The sequence below is a fragment of the Ustilago hordei genome (assembly GCF_900519145.1).
Source record: "Ustilago hordei strain Uho2 genome assembly, contig: UHO2_contig_15, whole genome shotgun sequence".
In the NCBI taxonomy this organism is placed as follows: Eukaryota; Fungi; Basidiomycota; class Ustilaginomycetes; order Ustilaginales; family Ustilaginaceae; genus Ustilago; species Ustilago hordei.
This window is the reverse complement of record NW_024545281.1, coordinates 525,009-548,021: the sequence shown is the minus strand read 5'-3', so window position 1 is coordinate 548,021 and position 23,013 is coordinate 525,009. Positions and strand designations below refer to the sequence as shown.

The 23,013-nt window shown below is 51.0% G+C and overlaps 6 protein-coding genes across 6 annotated transcripts; 4 read left to right on the top strand and 2 right to left on the bottom strand.

The window, feature by feature from the left end:
- Positions 1-466: 466 nt before the first annotated feature.
- UHO2_05837 (putative cyclin-dependent kinase 1) lies at positions 467-1,538 on the top strand (the record flags this gene model as incomplete). Its single annotated transcript, XM_041558736.1, has 3 exons — positions 467-503; positions 592-757; positions 845-1,538. The coding sequence occupies 3 exons, from the start codon at positions 467-469 to the stop codon at positions 1,536-1,538; spliced, it is 897 nt and encodes a 298-aa protein (XP_041414670.1).
- A 203-nt stretch (positions 1,539-1,741) lies between these two features.
- Positions 1,742-3,469, bottom strand: UHO2_05836 (uncharacterized protein; the record flags this gene model as incomplete). The annotated part of the gene is made up of 1 exon (XM_041558735.1): positions 1,742-3,469. The coding sequence occupies one exon, from the start codon at positions 3,467-3,469 to the stop codon at positions 1,742-1,744; it is 1,728 nt and encodes a 575-aa protein (XP_041414669.1).
- A 631-nt stretch (positions 3,470-4,100) lies between these two features.
- UHO2_05835 (uncharacterized protein) lies at positions 4,101-5,483 on the top strand (the record flags this gene model as incomplete). The annotated part of the gene is made up of 4 exons (XM_041558734.1): positions 4,101-4,393; positions 4,577-4,662; positions 4,918-5,059; positions 5,114-5,483. The coding sequence occupies 4 exons, from the start codon at positions 4,101-4,103 to the stop codon at positions 5,481-5,483; spliced, it is 891 nt and encodes a 296-aa protein (XP_041414668.1).
- Positions 5,484-9,514: 4,031 nt separating this feature from the next.
- Positions 9,515-13,672, top strand: UHO2_05834 (uncharacterized protein; the record flags this gene model as incomplete). The annotated part of the gene is made up of 3 exons (XM_041558733.1): positions 9,515-12,679; positions 12,776-13,096; positions 13,298-13,672. The coding sequence occupies 3 exons, from the start codon at positions 9,515-9,517 to the stop codon at positions 13,670-13,672; spliced, it is 3,861 nt and encodes a 1,286-aa protein (XP_041414667.1).
- Positions 13,673-15,519: 1,847 nt separating this feature from the next.
- Positions 15,520-16,622, bottom strand: UHO2_05833 (uncharacterized protein; the record flags this gene model as incomplete). Its single annotated transcript, XM_041558732.1, has 2 exons — positions 15,520-16,454; positions 16,544-16,622. 2 exons carry the CDS (start codon positions 16,620-16,622, stop codon positions 15,520-15,522), a joined length of 1,014 nt encoding a protein of 337 aa, XP_041414666.1.
- Positions 16,623-17,254: 632 nt separating this feature from the next.
- On the top strand, positions 17,255-21,124 carry UHO2_05832 (uncharacterized protein; the record flags this gene model as incomplete). The annotated part of the gene is made up of 1 exon (XM_041558731.1): positions 17,255-21,124. One exon carries the CDS (start codon positions 17,255-17,257, stop codon positions 21,122-21,124), a length of 3,870 nt encoding a protein of 1,289 aa, XP_041414665.1.
- Between the last annotated feature and the right edge of the window lie 1,889 nt (positions 21,125-23,013).

Sequence of the window (23,013 nt, the reverse complement as noted above, 5' to 3'; positions counted from 1 at the left end):
AGCTCTGCGTGACTCTGTGACCTCCGCCGCGCGAATTCATACGCTCTCTCGGACAAGCCGGGGCAGCAGACAGCCAGTCGAGTGAGTTGCTTTGCTTTGAGATTGACACAGTTCTCGACTGCAACGGAGTTGAACTCTCAACTGTCACATACATTCCTTCGAGACATCACATCATCACAGCTTCTTTCGGATTCGCCGGCCGTCTGACCTCCACCATCACACCAAACCACAGTCAGCTTCGGACATAACCCGACTGAGACGTCTTCCAGTTTCTCTATCGACATTTTCCAGCCCGTTGCCTTTCGACTAACACCTTCAGCAAGTCGTGATTACGGACGTTTACTCAGCCAGTTCGGACATCCCGCAGCTTCGTAACTACATACTTGAAGCGGCTCTCCTCGACACCATCAATCACGCCACCGATTCACACGCAGCTCATCGACTCCAGTCTCTATCCTCACACAACATGGATAACTATCAGAGGATCGAAAAGGTCGGAGAAGGTAAGTGCAGTCATCTCTGACCTATCAGTGTGCTTTGGTTTTTGTTGCTAACACCTGCCAATACTTTCCTGCGCCGACCCTGCCACAGGTACATATGGTGTCGTATACAAGGCCAAGGATCTCACACCGGGCGCCAACGGCCGCATCGTTGCGCTCAAGAAGATTCGTCTTGAAGCCGAAGATGAGGGTGTCCCTTCCACAGCCATTCGCGAGATCTCGTTACTGAAAGAGCTTCGCGATGACAACATTGTCAGGTACGTATCCAGTTGAAGAGAGCCCATGTGATTTCGCGCATCAAGTTGCTGACTTTCTGTTCCGATGCTGTTTCCTCGTCCGCGCAGGCTTTTCGACATTGTCCATCAAGAGAGCAAGCTCTATCTCGTCTTCGAGTTCCTCGACCTCGACCTCCGCAAATACATGGACAACGTCTCGCGGAATCGGGGAGGCGAAGGCATGGGTCCAGAGATTGTTCGCAAGTTCACATACCAGCTCATTCGAGGTCTTTACTACTGCCACGCACACCGCATCCTTCACCGCGATCTCAAACCCCAGAACTTGCTGATCGACAAAGAAGGTAACCTCAAACTTGCCGACTTCGGTCTTGCTCGCGCCTTTGGTATTCCTCTCCGCACCTACACACATGAAGTCGTCACCCTCTGGTACCGAGCTCCCGAAGTCTTGCTCGGCTCGCGACACTACAGCACAGCCATCGACATGTGGTCAGTCGGCTGTATCTTTGCAGAGATGGCAAGACGACATCCTCTCTTCCCAGGCGACTCCGAGATTGACGAGATCTTCAAGATCTTCCGTATCCTCGGCACTCCCACTGATGATGTTTGGCCGGGCGTGCAGCAGTTGCCCGACTACAAGGACAGCTTCCCCAAGTGGTCAGGCAGGCCTTTGCGGGATGCCGTTCCCAGTCTTGACAAAGCGGGGTTGAATTTGCTGCAAGGCATGCTCGTCTACGATCCAGCAGGAAGGACCTCAGCCAAGCGCAGTCTTGTCCACCCTTACTTCCGACAGTTGCTCGCATGATCTGATTCGCTTTAACGCTCGCCTGACCGCTGGAACCGTCTCTCTCGCATTCGTTTTCCACCAGATTACTGCTGTGCTCCATCCCATACCATTCTCACTGTTTTCTTAGCTACCCGACTCACTCTGCTGTACACTTCTCGTCTCAATTCACGCTACACTCCCATACACTCTCGATGTGCGCTTGCATTGATTACGGGCTTCGACTACAGATCATTCAGGAGAATCGGGCTGGCCTGACCCAGCTCCCAGAACGACAAGCCCGCTTGCAGCTCTGCTTTATTGTTCAGTGCCGTCAGCCTCGTCTCTGTTGCCGATGGCAGTGGCAAGTACAAGCGCCAATAGATTTGATCTCCTTCCTTGACTCCAAGGCTTTCCCTCGATTTTAGCGTCTCTTTTGTAATGGTTTCTGCGTAGTCAAACCACCCTTCTCCATTTCCTTCCTGCGTGTCGACAATGACGCCATCATTGTCAGTCAGAACAGAGACAATGCTATCCATGGTCAGAGCCTCTCCAGGTCCACGCAGGAAAGGCAGGACAGCTGCGTCCGAAGATGAGTCTGCGCGAGCGAGGAGTTCTTTCGCCTGGTCAGGGTTCAATGGAGGAGGGACTGGAACCCCATGGCCCGCAGCTTTGTCGATCCAAAACACTGGATACCGATACCCGTACATGGGCATACCCATCAAGAGCTTGCCTCTAATCAAAGCAAGCTCATCCACAGCCTCCCTTTGTTCCTCAAGCTGCTTCTCCTTCTCCTTCGCCTTCTCTTCTTCCTCATCCAGCACTTCTGTAGCGGCAAAGTCGTCGTAGATAAAAGGATTGCTTGGGTGCCTCAGCTTCTCCACATCTTCCTCCTTCTCTTGCCTGGCCTCTTCTTGCCTGGCCTCTTGATCCTTTTCCTGTTCTCGCTCCTTCTTGGTCTTGACCAGCTTTGCCTTTGCTGCAGCTCGAGTCGCGTCTTCAATCATGTTCATGTTCTGCTCGATCCACTCTGGGCTCGTGTTGGGACCGGGCTGTCTGAGACTGCCTTTCTTTGCTCCCCTCAATGGACTGCCATCCGGAAACTCTTTGCCCGAGATGCCGCTGACCCGACCACCTGCGGAAGACATGTCGTAGGTCATGATCGAGAGGTAGTCGACGACCTGCGCCAACTGCGGAACCGACTGTGCAATCATTCGATTCTGGCTGTCTTGGACTCGGTCGGGCTTCTCTCCGCCCAACGAGTGCTTCGTTCGTAAGGGTGGCAGTACTACTGTCAGCGTTCTCGCCTTACCATTCCTTCCTGGCGTGGCTTTGAGGGCAGAAGCGAGCGTCTGTATCGGCTCGAAGAGAAGATGAGTCGCTGCAGATTCCAGTACGACACCATCGTAGTTTCTTTTCTCGACTTCATCAGCGATGACGTCGGCTATCCGATTCCAGTTGTTGGTATTCGAAAGCAAGTTGGCGTAGTCTTTCTGCTTCCATCCATCTAGAAAGAAGCGAGGGACGATCTGCACTTCCGACCCTGGCTTCAACTTGCGCTTCAACCATGCTTCCTCCTTCTTGTTCGTCGGACCGCCGCTTAAGACGTACTCAGCATCACCGCTGCCTTTGGCCTCCTTCCATCTTTCCTTGGCTGCAGCAACCGGGGAAGAGCGCGAAACAATGACGGTGTACCACACAGGTGAGACCATGTCGATCTTTTCGGCGAACTCGTCCACCAATTCCATACCTTTTGGGTTCCATGGTGTGATGTAGGCGAGGACTGTTTTGTTGGTGTCGGATATGTCGCTCCGTGGTGGAGAGTGCCGGTTGAGCCGAATGTATTCGTCCGCTTCATAGACTTTGGCGGATGCCGTCGCAGTGACGGTGGTGGCCAGTAGTGCCAGTAGAAGGAAGAGGAGTGTTGCTCGTTTTGTTCGGCACGGTGAAAATGCTGGAGGGGTCGGCCACATGGGCGCAATGAGCTTCCTTGAGGTCAGGGAAGACTTCCAAGATGCTGCGGCACGCTGTGTTGCTGACGACGATGGCAAGATAGGAAGGCAAGATGGCTTGCTCAAGGAAGGAAGCACCGTATTTTTGAGGTATTGGTCCAAGCTGAATTTCGAAGAAGCAAGCGTGAAACCGGATGCGGGGAAGATCCGAGAATCACCTGCTGAAAATGACGATCCAATGAGACGGTAAAAGGGCGACGCGGAGCCGATCTGATCAAAGATCAGATAGGGCTGATCTGGTTGAGCTACCGATTTGATCATAGATTAGGTCAAGTTGATCTCAGGAGAAATCAGGTGCAACACAGTCCCACTCATTGTCATGATAGACCATGAAGTAGTAGTACCCCCACATCAGGCAAGTGCCACTCACATGTATATATAACTCACAGAGAGCACTAGGCTCTTGCCACATTCCCTTAGTCAATTGAGTATATTTGTTTCTGTCTATAAACTAGCAGTGACATCATACTTAGACTCTCCCCAATTGCCAGTATCAGGACCTAAACGATGTTTATATTCAATAGGTTATGAGCCCAATCTGATAGCCTCCTTCACACTATCAGCAACACCAACGAAAAGTATCTCTACCAATATGTCTAATCCAATCTACTCAGACTATGATGACTTCATCGAAATGATCCAGGATCTCCTACCATGTCTGCTGAAGATCCTCCAAAACAGGTTCAATCAAGAGATAGCAAATGAAACCTATGGTACCCCTACTGCCCCAAAAGATGGCACACTACTGAAGTACACTATGGGGGAAGGTGATGAGGAACAAACCATCTCACCTCTATCCATCCTAATTGAGTGTGTTAGTAGCCTTTACAAGGCTATGCACAACCTTGGTCCATTTGCTAGCCAAATTGAACTTGGTAAAGGGATGTGAGCTAGAGTGGTCCTCTTCCTCACCAATGAGGAGTGGGATGCAAACTGTATACTTGACCTCAAGATCAAGGGTCCAGTCAAAGCCACCTGGAATATTGAATGACACTACCACCCTGTTAAGAGTGAAGCGCCAATGTCAGCTAGAGGCAACACTCCTGCTCTAGACTTAAATGTCACCAGCCATCATCTCATTGGGTATGAAGCTATGCCAGGGCCTACTCCAGAGCTTAATGCCATCACAAACCATCACCTCAAGGTACTTTCAGGTCTCAATGACAGAATGAAGTGGGATGAATGAGACCTCCTCGATCCAAGGGTGGTCTCCATGCATGTTTGGCAATGCAAGATATTCACCTTGTTGTCAGTTGTCCCTTTCACATGAAACATTCTTGACTGAAAGGTGGTGACTTTTGAGGACACTGATTCTATGCTTAGCTCAATCATCATGCATAGCTTCTCAAATAAGTTGCACACAGAGTACTTTGCCAAATATGGCAATTGACCAATACCAATCACTGTAGATCTATTCAAATGGGCACTAAACAAGTGTAAAGCATACTCCGCTGCTAAAGAGTATGAGCTCTGTGGTGCCACCTATGGGTTACATTGGGACCAGATTGGAAGTCATGCTTATGACTTCCTAACCAAATGGGAAGCCCATGTGTCAGAGCTTCATACATACCTACAGGAACCTTGGATGCCAGATTAACCCTACAGGACACTCAAGCATGCCCTACCTTCAGACAAGAATGCACTATTTAACTCAGTGTTTATATTGCATGAAAAACTCAATGGAAAGGATCAAACAGCCGAAAGTGTAGCTGACATCCTAAGTCAGTGCTATGAGCTCACCACCGAGAGTGCACCTGTGCATCTATCCCCTATAGCTGAGGTGTCTGAACTTACTGCATTGCAAGCAGCTACATTGATTAACTGCTGGGCTTGTGGGGACCTTGGCCATGTGGCTAATAGATGCCCAGATGCTGAAGCCCATGTGCAATGGAAGCAAGAAAGGATCAAAGTGACACCCAAAGGCTGTGCAAATGCCTGCATCATGTTGCCTATGGAAGGGAACTGGGAAGACTAGGATGTGGCACCAGTCTTGGCTTTCTTTACCAAAGTTAAACTGGCACCCATTAACCTACCTCCCCAGTTCGTTCCCTTTGTATTTGACTCAGGAGCATCCTGCATCATGGTCAACTCTTCTTGACACAGGAAAGGTTGGAGGGATATGGAGGACTCAGTCAGCATCACTGCTGCTGATGGAGGACAACTGGTTGCCACCAAGATGGGGGGCACAGTCAGCCTTCTGAGCTTCAGCCCTCAGAAGTGGCAATGGGAACAAATGATCTATAAAGACTGTCTGCTTGTACCTGGCCTTGTGACAAACCTTATCGGCACAAAGTTGGTAATGCATGCACAAGGAAAAGTAACCTTTGAGAAAGAGGTCATAATGGTACAGGATAAGGACAGACATGCAATTGTGTACCAACAAGTGGGGATGGCTACCCTGCTGTCACCATGATGATATGGGACAACAGCATGCCTGAGCCCTCTGTCTCCCTTGCTTTCATATCCAGGATGGTGAATGTGACCCACTCCTACAGGTCCTGCAATAAAGCAGATCTCTGGCACCAGCAATTGGGTCATGCCAGTCATGATGCCATCATGCAGACATGCACAGTGACCCTTTTGCATGATATCCCATTGATTACCACCACCAACACTGGAACTCTATGTGATGTATGTGTGTGTAGCAAAGCCACAGCAAAGAATACTGCTCACCCCAGGTGATTAGAAACACCACTTGAGCTGGTTTCGATGGATGTGATGGGACCACTTCGTGGTAATGAGAAGTTTGTATATGTGCTCATCATACATGATGCATATTCAGGCATGATCTGGGTACAGGGTCTGACAAACAAAAAGGAGGTTGTCAGGGGTCTCGCGCCTGAAACCCAGGTCGGTCTGTCGAGATACTCAGTGACTATCAAACTGTGTGACAGCTATTGTCTCGGTATCAGTGACTATCAAGTTGCGCAGTGACAGCAGGTGGCATTTGTTGTATATACTATCATAGGTTTCGGCTGACCTCTGTGGACACTCTGTTCAGGGGCAGCTCAGCACAATCAATATCAATGCTTCGGTTATGATGACACCAAGGTCTGGTGTGAGTGTTGATGATGATGAGGTTGATGATGTTGGTGATAAGGTTGGTGAGTGTTGATGATAATGAGGTTGATGGTGTTGGTGATAAGGTTGGTGGTGTCAACACGAGTGTCCAGTGTGTTGACTTTGACACTTGAAGTGATCCCTGGACTGCAGTGGACTACTGCCTTTGGTTCTATCTATATCCAGACTGCTAACCTGCTATGGGGTGTCATGGGCCTGGATGCTCAAGAAGCAGGAGGGTCACTGGTTCATATGGAAGGAGCACAGGTATCGAAGACCTAGTCGACACCAGTAGAGAGCATGGTCGTAGTGCAGTCTCCATGGAGACCATGGACTCCTATGGACTCACATGCAAAGGAGGGCCAAGCACAGCCACGAGGAGGACCAAGCTCAAGGAGCAGGCACAGCCACGAGGAGGGCCAAGCTCAAGGAGCATGCAGATGGTTACCACTCAGGGGCTCGAGAGACAAGAGCCAAAGGAACTGTCACTGATCAAAGGAGGAGGAGCAGTGTCGAAGGAGTCGACATCAGGTCATGAGGAGGAGGAGCAGTGTCGAAGGAGTCGACACCAGGTCATGAGGAGGAGGAGCTGTGTCGACCAAGAGGCACAGGGGTGCCAAGCAGGAGAGGCCCCTGAGCAGTACTCGATGAAGAAGGTACTCTATGGAGAGAGAGCAGGAGCAGCATCGCTGGCGATGCTGAGAAGAGGTATATAACCATGCTTTCTCATCATCATAGGTCGAGTGGATCCTCATCCACTCTACTCACCATACAACTAGTCAATACTTTAGAAACACAAGTACTCATTAGTTACAGTCAGCATAGCAGCAATCTATCAAGGTTGCTCCTCATCGTAGTGTGTGTGTTGTATCACCACTACCTGACGTCCGAAGGCGCCCATAGCAGGTTAGCGGTCCGGATATAGATAGAACCGAAGGCAGTAGTCCACTGCGGTCCGGGGATCACTTCAAAGCATCAAGTCAACACACTGGACACTCGTGTTGACGCCACCAACCTTATCACCAACACCATCAACCTCATTATCATTGACATCACCAATCTTATCATCAACACCATCAACCTCATTATCATCGACATCACCAATCTCATCACCAACACCATCAACCTCATCATCATCAACACCCACACCAGACCTTGGTGTCATCATAACATTGATATTGATCGTGCCGAGCTACCCCTGAACGGAGTGTCCACAGAGGTCAGCCGAAACCTACGATAGTATATACAACGAACGCCACCTGCTGTCACTGCACAACTTGATAGTCACCGATACCGAGACAATAGCTGTCACACAGTTTAATAGTCACCGAGTATCTCGACAGACCGACCTGGGTTTCAGGCGCGAGACCCCTGACATTAGAGTGGATCGTTCAAGCAGCTCCTCACGATCACCATGACGGACCCAGACCTCAACAATAAGCTCGATAGACTACTCACTCTATTGGAAGCTCAGCTAGAGCTTACTAGGCAGGGTCATCGAGAGGAACGACTACAACGAGCTCAGCTGGGTAGGGAGGAGACAATGGACCTCTCTCACTCGGAAGACCAAGCAGGAGGAGGAGATGAGTCTATGATAGGAGACCCACATACTCCTACTCCTGCTCCACGATCAAGACGATCAGTCTCATTCAACCTGGATGAGCAGGAGGACATCAACTATGAGAAGTATGCTTCACCTACTGGGCCAAGATATGTCAAGACTAAGCTGGACCCCTACAGCAGGACTAGGACGGACCCTTACCCCCTGGACCACGAGGAGGATACCAGCATCATGGCAGAGCTTAACCGGTCAAAGCCCATCGCCACCCCCTTTCCAAAGTTCAATCCCCGAGACATGGAGATCTTCATTCTAGAAGCCGAAGCATGGTTTAAGTTCAACCAGGTGTATGAGCAGTCTAGGATGATCAATCACATGGGTGCTCAACTGGAAGGGACAGCAAGAGAGTGGTGGACCTCCAAGCTCCGTATTGATAGAGCTAGAGAAGGAAGGTTGTTCAATGATTGGCACTACTTCACAGAGCGACTGTCAGAGCAGTTCAACCCACGCAATGCTAGGATGGAGGCATACAACAAGCTGTTGGCTCTCAGACTCACAAGTGATGCTCCTGGTGCCGCCACACGTCATGTAGAGCGGTTCAGAGACTTGGAAGGACAGGTCAACCTAGATGACAATGAGCTAGTGATTGATCTCTTCAGAGGTAGTCTCACTTGTAGCATACAGGAGAAGTTCGAGAGGAATCCACCTGGGAAGAGATGGGAGTGGTACTGAGAGGTTGAGGAGATCGATCGACAGAGGATGCTACTACAGCAGTCCTCGGCTAGACACTCACTCCCAAATGCCACATCACCTTCACTAAGAACTGGGTCTCGGCCAAATCAAAGTTTGATCCCCATCCGACAACCCACTCAACCTTATCCAGCTTGATCACCAGCACAAGTAACTACACAAGCAACTACACAAAACCTAAACCGACCCCTTCCTCATCAACCCACCCAACCCTCGAAGCAAGGAAGCCCTGCTCCATCAGGTATCAACACCTGTCATGTATGCAAGGGTATCGGCCATTGGGCCAGAGACTGCCCCAGCAGGAGGGTAGACCCTCTTAGCTCTCGACCCATGGGACCAAAGGTTATGGCCACCACAGCAGACCCCTTCGAGGAGGCCACCGACTCAGGAGATGGCCACACAGACAGCACTGAGACGGGTGACCCCGAGGCCATGGACCTCAGCTCATACCAGCCACCCATGGACCCCGATCACGAGGAGGAGCACGATGATGATGACGATGAGGGAAATGTCAGTGGGGTGATGCACTGATGGCATGCATTGCTCTACAAACCTCCTCGCCATCACTCTGTATATATCAAGATTGTCAAATATGTTTCTCTACCAGTGGAGGCAAAGCAGTACTGGAGCTCTCTGGAATGGTTCAAGACCATCCTGCTCAGATACTAGCTGATACCGGTGCTGGTTTGTCCATAGTCTCAGATTCTTTCATTAGTAAGTACCAAATACCCACAAAACCCATAAAAACAAGATCGATCCATGGTGTCACCGGGCACCAACTCTCCATCAATAGTTCTGCGAGCATGCAGGTATCTATTGGTACACACAATCTGGGTGTGGTCGAAGCTTCAGTGGCCGACACTGCGGACTATGACCTCATCCTGGGGTTCACTGAGCTACGGAGGCTCAAACCCACCATACAATGGGATACGGGCCAGCTGGAGTTCAAGACTCAGGAGCAGGACCGACCCCCTAGGAGACCCCCTGAAGCAGCAAGAGCAGGGGACCTAACCATGAGGAGACCAACCCTTCATGGTAACGAGTTTGTCTCAGCAGAGCGCATACTACGAGCAGCTCTGGAAGATGGACCCATAGGGTTCATGCTGTTAGAGGAGCCACCATCATCACTCCCGGCCTTTGGGTTTGTACCTACAGGCGCAGACAAAGGAGTCGAGATGGAGGTGGAGGTAGATAAGGTGGCGACGGCTGCAGACATACCAAAGCCATACCAACACCTGCGAGATGTGTTTGATGAGGTGGAAGCAGACAAGCTGCCCCATCATACCGAGCATGATCTCCACCTCGAGTTGATAGAAGGAGGGAAGCCACCTCAAGGGCCCCTATACCTTAAGGGACCCAAGGAGATGTCCGAGTTGAGGAGGTACTTGGATGAGAACCTCGAGAAGGGGTTCATAAGACCATCGAAGAGCCCGGCACGATCACCGGTGCTCTTCGTACCAAAGAAGGATGGAGGTCTCAGACTCTGTGTGGACTACAGAGGTCTCAACGAGATCACTGTCAAGAATAGGGCACCATTGCCCCTCATCGAGGAGCAGCTGTTCTTACTCAGGAAGGCAAGGATCTATACCAAGCTAGACCTTAGAGCAGCATACAACCTCATCCGGATTGCTAAAGGAGATGAATGGAAGACAGCTTTTGGCACACAGTTGGGACTCTATGAGTACCTAGTGATGCCCTTTGGCCTAGCCAATGCTCTGGCTCACTTCCAGTCATTCATCAATGACATCTTCCGAGACATCATTGGGATATATGTGGTAGTATACCTAGATGACTTCCTGATCTTCAGTGACACTGAAGAAGCACATGTGAAGCATGTCACTGAGGTCCTCACTCGCTTAAGGAGCAACAGGCTCTTTGCTAAGCTGTCAAAGTGTGAGTTCCACACCAAGACAGTTGAGTTCCTGGGGTACATCATCAAGCCAACGGGCATAGAGATGGACCCAGAAAAGGTGCGCACTGTCAAGGAGTGGCCAATGCCGGAGTCAATCCATGACATCCAGAGGTTCCTGGGTTTTGCCAACTTCTATCGAAGGTTCATAGCCCACTTTGCTCGCATAGCCAAGCCCTTGACAGCACTGGTAAAGCCTATAGAACGGTTCAAGAAGTTCGAGCTACCAGAGGAGGCCCAACAGGCCTTCCACAAGCTCATCCAGGCCTTCACATCAGCAGGAGTGCTTCAGCACTTCGACTACCACCTTCCAACAAGGTTGGAGACTGATGCAAGTGACTTTGCTATAGCAGGAGTACTCAAGCAGGAGCATGAAGGACGATGGCATCCAGTGGCCTTCTACTCTAGGAAGATGTCTTCTGCTGAGAAGAACTATGAAATCCATGACAAGGAGCTCCTAGCTGTGGTCGCCTGCCTTACTCAGTGGCGACACATGCTAGCTGGACTACCCAGTCAACTGGTCATCCTCACTGACCATGAAGCCCTCAAGTACTTCAAGTCACAGAGATGCATCACAGGTCGACAGGCTCGATGGGCCATACTACTAGCAGACTTCGACTTCATATTGCAGTATCGACCAGGAGACAAAGGTGGTGAACCCGATGCTCTCACCAGAAGGACAGACATGCAACCAGCTGGTGAAGAGCAGGATCACAATGTGAGGCAACTACTGCCTCCTCGAGTGTTCAAGGAGACAGCAGACCATGACTCAACCCTAGTGGCCCCTATGCTCTCGATGGAGTCCATAGCATCAAAAGGTCTCAAAGACCTGGTCAAGATCTTCCAGCCCTTAGACCAAGAGCTACAGGAGATACATAGGAAGAAGCCCTTCGAACTCAAGGACGACCTATGGTACAGTGGAGGAAGGTTGGTTATCCCCAAAGTGATCATGCCAGGGAGGACCAACAACCGACACTCAAGGAGTGCCAAAGAGGTAGATGGACAGTCTCTCTCTGTAGAGCATCTGCGATTCATGGTGATGACCCAATGCCATGATGGTATCACTGCTGGACACGTAGGAAGAGATGCTACCATCAAGGCAGCTCAACGTCATTACTGGTGGCCAAACATGACAGCTTGGATTGCAGACTATGTAGCAAGTTGTCCTGTATGTGCTAGGTACAAAGCTCCTCGTCATCGTCCATATGGTTTGCTACAGCCACTAGCAACACCAGACAGGCCCTGGGGCTCCATATCCCTCGACTTCATCGAAGGACTACCACCATTGAGGAAGTATGACTCTAAGACCTATGACTCTATCTTAGTCATTGTCGACAGGTTAACCAAGTTTGCCATACTAGCTCCAACCCATAAGACAGTCACGGCCAAACAGACTGCAGTATTGCTATATGGACACATGGTTAGACTCTTTGGATATCCAGATCACATGGTCTCGGACCGAGGCAGGCAGTTCATATCAGGAGCATGGAAGGCATTTGCAGAGCAAATGGGTGTGAAGCACTCACTTAGCACGGCTTACCATCCTCAAACTGATGGTCAGACAGAGAGAGTCAATCAGGTCATAGAGCAATATCTCAGGATGTACTGCAACTATGAGCAGAATGACTGGGCCAACCTGCTGGACACTGCGGCCTTTGTATACAACAACACGGTCCACAACAGCATTGGTGTCTCACCATTCTTTGCATGCTATGGATGGAACCCCAAAGCTCATCCTGACATCCCTCAACGACTAGGAGTCAATGATCCAGGTCGCTTCGAGTACCTCATGGATGGAAAGGAGCGTTGCAAGTACCTCCAAGAGCAGATCAGAGAGGCACAATGGAGATCAGTAGACCAGTATAACAGGAAGCACAAGGACATCGAGTTTAAGGTGGGTGATATGGTCTATATCAACCGTTGAAACTGGAAGACACGGAGACCCACACCCAAGTTAGATACCTGGTTTGCAGGACCCTACCCAGTTCAGGAATGGGTAGGACACCGAGCTTATCGAATCACATTGCCAGCAAACCTTAGGGTGCATGATGTGTTCCATGTCTCCATGCTCGAGCCAGCAAGAACAAGTTCTCTTCCTCAACGTGCTGAACAGCCCACCATGCCACCACTTCCAGATGAGGACCTCGACTTCGAAGTCGAAGCACTCATCGACAAGCGTTCACACAATGGGACTACAGAGTACAAGGTGTTGTGGAGAGGGTACTCAGAAGAAGCTGCTTCATGGGAACCAGTAGAGAACCTCAACTGTCCCGACCTCATCCAGGAGTATGAGGAGTCGGAGGGGGGACGAGTGAGTAGACAAAGTAGAGAAAGGAGGAGAGAACAGGAGGAGTAGAGAGAGGAAGAGAGAACAGGAGGAGTAGAGAGAGGAGGATGACGTTGAGAGAAGGAGGAAGGATGACGGGGGCGATGTTGTCAAGGAAGAGGAGGAGTCAGCATGAACCAGACCAGAGCATGCCTCGACGGAGCTCGGCTCTTAAGAGGGGGGTAGTGTCATGGGCCTGGATGCTCAAGAAGCAGGAGGGTCACTGGTTCATATGGACGGAGCACAGGTATCGAAGACCTAGTCGATACCAGTAGAGAGCATGGTCGTAGTGCAGTCTCCATGGAGACCAGGGACTCCTATGGATTCACATGCAAAGGAGCACTGAGCCCATATGCGAGGAGGACCAGGCACAGCCACGAGGAGGACCAAGCTCAAAGAGCAGGCGCAGCCATGAGGAGGACCAAGCTCAGATGGTTACCACTCAGGGGCTCGAGAGACAGGAAGTCGACACAGGTCATGAGGAGGAGGAGCAGTGTCGAAGGAGTCGACACAGGTCATGAGGAGGAGGAGCAGTGTCGAAGGAGTCGACACAGGTCATGAGGAGGAGGAGCAGTGTCGAAGGAGTCGACACAGGTCATGAGGAGGAGGAGCAGTGTTGAAGGAGCCGACACCACTCAAGAGGCACAGGGGTGCCAAGCAGGAGAGGCCCCTGAGCAGTACTCGATGAAGAAAGTACTCTCTGGAGAGAGAGCAGGAGCAGCATCGCTGGCGATGCTGTGAAGAGGTATATAACCATGCTTTCTCATCATCATAGGTCGAGTGGATCCTCATCCACTCTACTCACCATATAACTAGTTATCACTTCAGCATAAGTATACATTAGTTTCAGTCAGCATAGCAGCAATCTATCAAGGTTGCTCCTCATCGTAGTGTGTGTGTTGTATCACCACTACCTGACGTCTGAAGGCGCCCATAGCAGGTTAGCGGTCCGGATATAGATAGAACCAAAGGCAGTAGTCCACTGTGGTCCGGGGATCACTTCAAGCATCAAGTCAACACACTGGACACTCGTGTTGATGCCACCAACCTTATCACCAACACCATCAACCTCATTATCATCGACATCACCAACCTTATCACCAACACCATCAACCTCATTATCATCGACATCACCAATCTCATCACCAACACCATCAACCTCATCATCATCAACACGCACACCAGACCTTGGTGTCATCATAACATTGATATTGATCGTGCCGAGCTACCCCTGAATGGAGTGTCCACAGAGGTCAGCCGAAACCTACGATAGTATATACAACAAACGCCACCTGCTGTCACTGCACAACTTGATAGTCACCGAGTATCTCGAGACAATAGCTGTCGCACAGTTTGATAGTCACCGAGTATCTCGACAGACCGACCTGGGTTTCAGGCGCGAGACCCCTGACACTGGGCCTCACGACTACAACAGACAGTGGCAAACAGCTCAGTAGAGGCTGAATATGTAGCATTGGCAACAGCAGCCAGAGGACTCTTATGGGCCACGATGTTCCTGCGAGAACTGGATCAACCAGTGTTGAAGATGACAGGAATACATGTCAGTATTGGAACATCAAATATCTATTCCCATGATGGAGAGCTCACCTTTGATCAAGATGTACTGGTCCTACATAGCGATTCATCAGGCACTTGGGTTATAGCAAATGACCCTCAACACTTCAAGAGGACAAAGCATATTGACATAGCTCACTTCTTCCTGCATGATGAGATCACAAACAAATGACTTGTGATTGCTCCTGTTCAGAGTTGCGAAAACTTGGCTGATGTCTTGACAAAGCCACTTGCCATGCCAATGCTCTCACACATTTGACAACTACTTGGATTGACCATTTCATTGGAGAATGTTGGATCAAGAGGGGGTGCTGAAAATGATGATCCAATGAGATGGTAAAAGGGTGATGCAGAGCCAATCTGATCAAAGATCAGATTGGGCCAATCCAGTTGAGCTACCAATTCGATCATTGATTAGGTCAAGTTGATCTCAGGAGAAATCAGGTGCAACACAGTCCCACTCATTGTCATGATAGACCATGAAGTAGTAGTACCCCCACATCAGGCAAGTGCCACTCACATGTATATATAACTCACAGAGAGCACTAGGCTCTCACCACATTCCCTTAGTCAATTGAGTATATTTGTTTCTGTCTATAAACTAGCAGTGACATTGTACTTAGACTCTCCCCGATCGCCAGTATCGGGACCTAAACGACGTTTATATTCAACATCACCCACCTTTTTGCCGCCGCCTCGCGTGTCAAACGGCTCATCCGACTTTTCCTCAGCACAAACCATGTTCACAGACAACGGCGAGGATCTATGACCGTATCTATTGAGGAGACACACATCTACTTGGCTCTAGCAGGGGATGGGATGTAGCAGAATTCTCAAAGCACCTTCTCCTTGGCGGCCTCAAAGACCCTGTCTGCTGCTTTAGACCCACCGATGAGCCTCTCCTGGATCCAGTCAAAGGCAAAGTCAATGACGTGTTCGACAGGCTCGTCGAATAGGAAGGGCAGAGCAGGGACAAAAAGCAGACCGGCGACAGTAGGACCTGCAGCACGGATTCTTGTACTCTTGGCTTTTGCGAACAATGGAGCCGAGTAGCGAACGATACTGTGAATTGTGAAGGCAGGCAGTGCCATGGACGCAATGCTCTGGAAGACAGCTCGCCTGGCCATCACCAAACCGACGTGCATAGGTTCGGATACCTTGTTGGGCTCAACACCCGCATGGTCTCCTTGTGCCGCCAGACGTTGTGTGTGCCTTTTTCGGAGCTCAACTTTCTCTGTTGGGGAGAGAGCACCGAGTGTCTTTGCATCAAGAAGCTTTTCCAGAGGCAGGTTCTCGCGAGCCGAACTAAGCGCCTTCTCGGCAGATTTTGCCGCTTCGGACTGGAACTCTTGCATAGGGCCGCCCTTGGAGGAAAATGTAGTGGCGGCAAGCGCCTCCCATTGCTGAGCTGCCTTGTATCCGGCATAAGCGACATCACCCAGAATGTAGGTCCATGAAACAGCGTAGGCACCACGAACAAACCCAGGCTTGGTCAAGGGACGGAAAGCCTCGCCGATGTCGGAAGAGTAGGCGACGTAACGAGACGAAGCAATGATGATGGTCTTGAGTCGCATCGCGTAAGCGGCGTAACGAGATGGACCGTTGTCCAGGTCGAGGACCTCGCTTGTTGTGTCGGTGGAGGTGGACGAGGACAGTGAGGGTGTAGCAAAGCCCGAAGATTGATTTGTCAAGGTCGATACCTCGTTGTTGCTGTTCCCGCTGGAGAGGATAGAGGAATGGGCTTTGAACGCGCTGTTGACCAATGCTCCTGTATCGGAGTCGAGAGGATCCAATATGTCGTCATTCAGTCAGCACCGTCGAACATCATAACACGAACGAGGTGTAGACAAGACTTACCCTGCAGTTGGAAGCCGAGGCCACTGAGCCCGAACATAGGGATGTAGCGTTGAGGCTCGATCGTTGTGACGTCCATCATCCTGGGCAACGTAGTGGTAAGAAACGAAGATGGTGGTGTACCGAAATCAAGGTGAAAGCAAGGGTCAAGTTTGCAAGCTATCCGGCTTGAGATAACTGACACACTCTAAATCCCTACCAACATATCTTCTTGGCGAAAGACGTCTGTGTTGTGGCGGTCGCCAAAAATGGGCGAGACAGCATCACACCGTCATCTCGCTGCTTCGGTTTTTCCCTTTTTCTCTCCACGGCATCGGGGTCCAAGCCCGATTTCAGCAGCAAGCGCGTGCAAAAGGAGTCTTTTCTTGCATCGGCGATGATCCAAGGGTCGTACTCTACGGATGGGCCATTAACGCACACTCACAGCCGAAAGAGCCAACCTTTGGATACGACACCATTCTCTTCGCAATCAGATCTTCAGCCTTCCTTCCGACATCGACCAATCTCGATCGTCACATTGCTTCTCTCGCCTTAACGGCAGGGCCGAAGTTGTGCTGACGAAAGCGCAGGCTGAGTCGAGACCATCGCTCACTCCACTAGTTCACATCGACCGGGCCCAGCTCCTTGCCTTCCCTCCTCGACCTGACATAAGACCACGCGAAAGGCACTGGCAACCATCAAGCATCTCATGCCCTATGATATCAAGCTGGCACAATGCTCGATGACTTTGTGCAGAGCTCGTCGTCGCCATTGGCGGCTAATCGACGCATTCATTCCGACCGTCAACAGCCAAACGGGTCGCGCTTTGCGTCCGGTCCCTATGACTCTGTCAACGATGGCTTCGAGCCTAGCAACGGTCGTGGATCTGACAATGAAGATGGTGCCTACAGTGAAGGTTTTGGTGCATCAATGCTCGACCCCATCTCAGCCCTCGAGACTGGCTTCATCTCTTCTGATGCTGGCCCCTCCTCGCATTCAGACCCCATCTTTCAGCTTGGCAGGGTCCAGTACGCCTTCTCAGCACCATTAGCACTTATGACAGTATCGTCAAATATACTTACCATGTGTCTCTACTCCTATCCGAATCCATCACAAGCAGCGAATCCCTTCCCAGCTGCTCCACCAAAGCTTGTTCGTATCAACCTCGACGACCCAGAGCGAACAGAAGAGGCAGATGTCCCGATCCCACCAACACCTCGATCAGCTCGCAATGCACCACCACCAGATCCAAGCACAATAGGTCCTCACAAGATGTATGGCGATCCATTCGGCGTTCACCTCCTGCTAGCTATGCGCAACGGCGACAACTATTACTGGGCAAGCGGATGGAAGAAAGCACGATTGTTGCCAAAACTCAAAGGACACATCATCGAAAGTGTCGCATGGAACAAGGACGCTCAAGGGTCGTCGGCGCCGTCATCACACAATCGCACATCCAACAACCAGCCTGCGCTTTCGACCACACGAGAGATCCTCATCGGTACGCGGTCTGGAGACATCTACGGAGTCGTCATCACAGCACCAGTCGGTACTGATCCAGACGATGGCGACATCTTTGACAAGATTGCGCGCAGAACTGCCGGCAATGGTGCTGAAAGAGGCGATGTTGATCGCGTCGTCAGACACATGACCACCCTGCCCGAACGACAGCCTGTTACTGGCCTCGCAGCAGAGACCTTTCCACGCTCTAGCCAGACATCTGCTGTCAATGGTGCAAATGACTCCAGCAACTCTTCGTCAAGCGAGTTTCGGCAAGCGGTCGTCATAGCAACAACCAGCACACGTATCTACGAGTTTGTCGGTGTGCTGTCCAAAGCCCGCAATGACGATTCTGACTCACATTCAATGTACGGCAAGCTCTTCTTGCCGTACCGAGGAGACGCCTCACCAAATCTCAAGTCCGAGCTTCCAGGCGATCTACCGTACTCAGAGCTACATACATGGACTCCATCCTCCGTCAAGCATGCCTCGGCACTGGCCTGGCTCACTGGTCCAGGCGTGTATCACGGGCTGCTCTCTTATCCTTCGAACGCAACAGCCGGCGACAGCGTCATTGAGTCAGCCAATTTGCTCCCCTACCCGGCCATCACCATCGAAGACGAAGGAAACGCAAACCCTAACAAACGTCGCTGTCGCATCAGCACAACCTCGAATGGCGACGACAGCGGCTTTGGCAACGGTGCAGCACCCATCACCGAGATCCCTCTCGGCATTGCACTCACCGAGTTCCATTTTGTCCTGCTCTATCAAGACCGCGTGATGGCCATCAGCTCGCTTGACGATCAAGTCATCTTCGAAGAAGCGCTTCCGCTCAAGTCCAACGAGCGCGTCATTGGCACAGCTGTCGATGTCGCAAAGCAGACCTACTGGATCTACACCGACGCCAGTATCTTCGAGCTTGTCTTGCAAGATGAAGACCGACATGTCTGGCGCGTCTATCTCGATCGCGGGTCCTACGATACAGCGCTCAAGTTTGCCAAACCAGGCATTCAGCGTGGCACAGTACTTTCGTTCCAAGGTGATCGCTTCTTTGCAGAGGGCAAGTACATCCAGGCAGCGCAGTGCTATGCGCAGACGTTCATGCGTGCATTTGAAGAGATCGTGCTGCGCTTCACCGATGCAGACCAACGAGACGCACTTCGCTACTACCTAGTGATGCGCCTCGAACGGCTCGACAAAAACCAGGACATTGCGCAACGCATCATGATCGCAACATGGCTCGCCGAGATCTACCTCAGCAAGATCAACCAACTCGAAGATGTTGCTGCTGCCGAAGCTGCCAGCCAAGATGTCGACAACTACCGCCTCGAGACTACGATGATTACCGAAGAGCTCTATCAGTTCTTGTCGACGTACCGATCGCTCCTCGATCCCCGCACTACCTTTGATCTCACCAAGAAGCACGGTCGATCCGACGTCTATCTGCACTTTGCCTCCGTCACTGGCGACCACGAACGCATTGTACGTCACCACATCCAAGCGAAGCAGTGGACCAAGGCCATCGATGCCATCAACGAGCAGGATTCGCTGGAGCTCTACTACAGCTTCGCTTCGGTGCTGATGCGCCATGCCCCCGCTCAAACTGTCGAGTGCTGGACAAGGCAACGGAAGCTTGACCCACGCAAGCTGATACCGGCACTGCTGCAGCACAAGCCTGAGCTCGACCTGGGCGAGACCGATCATGCTGTCAAATACCTCAGCACCATCGTCGCGGGCAAGAATGGCAACAAAGACACGGCCATTCACAACCTGTTGCTGACACTGCTGGCAAGACGTTCATCACGCTACCCTAAGCGCGAAGACACGAAGCAGAAACTACTGCGCTTCATCGACGAGGCAAAGCCAAATCCGCTCACAGGTCATCCTTACTTTGACCTCGACTACGCGCTCAGAACATGCCTGTCGCAAGGACAGATGGAAGCGTGTGTACGCATCTTTGCTAAGATGGGCCTGTTCAAGTCGGCCGTCGAGCTTGCCATTCGTGAAGGTGGGATCGAGCTAGCATGCAGCTATGTGGACATGGCTGAGACTATGGATCATGATCTGCGCAAGAAGCTCTGGCTTCGGGTCGCCAAAGAAGTCGTCCGCACTTCAGCCGACATCAAGGCAGCTATGGCTTTCTTGCGCCGCACCGATCTCATCTCGATCGAAGATGTGCTGCCCTTCTTCCCAGACTTTGCTGTTATCGACGACTGCAAAGATGACATCTGTGAGGCGCTGGAAGGCTATGCCACGCACATCGAGGAGCTGAAGGATGAGATGGACGAAGCCTCTCGCTCAGCAGCTGCCATTCAACAGGACATCGCCAAGCTGAGTGAACGATTCGTCACCATCGATCCGGATCAGAAGTGCCATCACTGCATGCAGATGCTAGTACAGCGACAGTTCTACATCTTCCCCTGCCGACACGGCTTCCATGCGGATTGCCTAATCGGCGAGGTGACCAAGACCATGTCGACGCGCAGTCTGAGGAAGCTACTCGAACTGCAGCAGCAGATCTCGGCGCTCACCAGCGGCCTCGTACCCGCATTACCAAGCTCGGCATTGGCGAACATGGGCTTCCTCAAGGACGGCTCAAAGGCGGTGGCCAACGTCGCACAGGGAGCAAGACAAGCTGGTCTGAGCGGATTGCAAGCTGGCGCTCGCGGGTTGGGCAATGTTACAGCAGCTGTGGGACTGGACAAGCTTCGAGAACTGGTGGTTCCGGATGCCGTGATCAGCGCTATCTCGGCAGGTGTCAGTGTCAGTGTCGCTGGCGGTCGAAGAGTGTTAGCTCCGCTGGATCCGTTCTCGAACCCGGCAACAGACTGGGTGGCAGGCTCGCGTACAGCAGCACAGAGAAGAGCAGCTGCTATGGTGGCTTCGTCTGACTCGGATGCAGTTGGTAATGGCGCAGATGGAGCTGTTAACAAGAAGGCTTTTGGATTGGCCAGAAGCATCGAGGACCAAGAACGCATTCAGCAGTTGCGTGACCAACTGGATGCACTCATCGCTGGCAGTTGCCCTATGTGCGATGGCATAGCGAATGCCATCGGTCGTCCCTTCATCACGGATAAGGAAGCAGCGGAGGAGTGGGCATTGTAACCCTGGAACCCATCAATGCCAGCCATTTACAATCTTCTCAAGTCCATGTACAGTCCCTACCCGAAGTTTGGGGACAGGGTCCAATAGACAATGATTCAACCATCCGATAGCATACTGTCACACCTGAGCACTATCTCGTGCGAGTACTAACTGTACGAGAATGCTCAAACGAATATCCTCTCGCGCGAATACCCGTCGCGCAGGAAAGTTTGATACCTTGCATCAAAGTTTGATACCTAGATTGCAAATCTTTGCTCTTATGATCATTGCTGTACAGATGATGATACTTAAACTAGCTTCCATCCTGTGTTGAAGTTTGAAGAAGTTTCAGTCCCGATACTGGCAATTGGGTAGAGTCCGAGTACAATGTCACTACTTCTTTAAGGCAGAAACATGTATACTTGATTGACTGAAGGATGTGGCAAGAGCCTAGTGCTCTCTGAGTGATATATATACATGTGAGCAGCACACACCAAAGGTGGGAGTACTCCTACCTAATGATCTACCATGACAATGTGTGGGACTGTGTTGCACCCAATCTCTGCTGAGATTGGCTTGGCTCAATCTCTGATCAGATTGGTCATCTCACTGTATTGGCCCTGCCTGATCTCTGATCAGATCTGCCCTGCGTCGTCCTCTGTCATCGCACTGGATCGTAATCTCCAACATCCTGGTCTCCTTCTTACAGCAATCGATCTAGTTACACCATTACACTGCGCATACAGCTTGCACACGTAATAGCGTAACATTGGTAGCACTCGTAAGTCCTTCAACAACAACAACCACCTTTGACAACAACAACAAACTTCAACTCGACCATGGTCGATCACCTTAAACAACATAACTCCATGATACATTACTCGTGCACAAGGCGGCTCCTTGTTGCCACCACTCAATAACCCAGATTGTCCAGAGGTGTTGCCCTATCAGCAAATGTCATCAAGGAACTCCTTCCTCCCAAGCACTCCTCCCACTTTGATCAAACCAAACATGCCCAAAGCAGATGCATCACACCCAGGAAGTGCACATACAGCCACTTCTGCCACTGCCACCAATGAACCACTCATGCTGGCTTGGGTTCGAATGCTTCTAGAACAGCAAGCTCATGCCAATCGCGCCATGGAGGAGTGATAGGCCAGCATGTTCGAGCAACAGGCCTCCACCTTTCAACTCCTCAAGACCTTCATCCTGGGTCAAGGACCTCACGGTCAGAATCAATTGGTGCCTGAGTGCCAACCTCCCTTTTCTCCATGTCCTTCCGACTACGCCTGAGATGAGCACATGTTTGAGTGTAACCATGAGGAACATAGTTACGATTGAACCTCCCCTCGCCACCCTGACAATGGGTGTGACCACTGTACTGACACTCATGACAACCATACTAACACTCATGACAATCATAACTATGTGTGCGATGGAAATATCACCACAATTCAGCTGCTTCTCGTTAAGGATCGTTCCTTGAAACCCGAGGAGATTGCCATTTTCAATCCTGGTGCCAGAGACAATGTCGAAGTGTTCTGCCATCACATTCAAGACCTGGCAGCCTTCAAGAGTCAGGCTGCCATTTGCATAGTCCTAATGCAGTGTTTGCACTTGACAGCTATGGACTGGTACACAAACCTTGGCAAGATTGAACATGCTCAGCTCCATGTGAGTACCAATGCATGGCAATGCCTATGTGATCATTTCAGTATGAGCATGACTGAAGCCCACAGTGCTCTTAGCTCCCTATGCTATGACCTCACTGGTGACTACCACACTTACCACAAACACAAGATTTGCCTTGCATGCATCGCTGGTATCAGTGTTCCAAAGCAGATTGTTCAGTCCCTTTTTGCTGGTCTACCCTTCGACATGCGAAATGCTCTCACCAGCAGCCTCGAGGG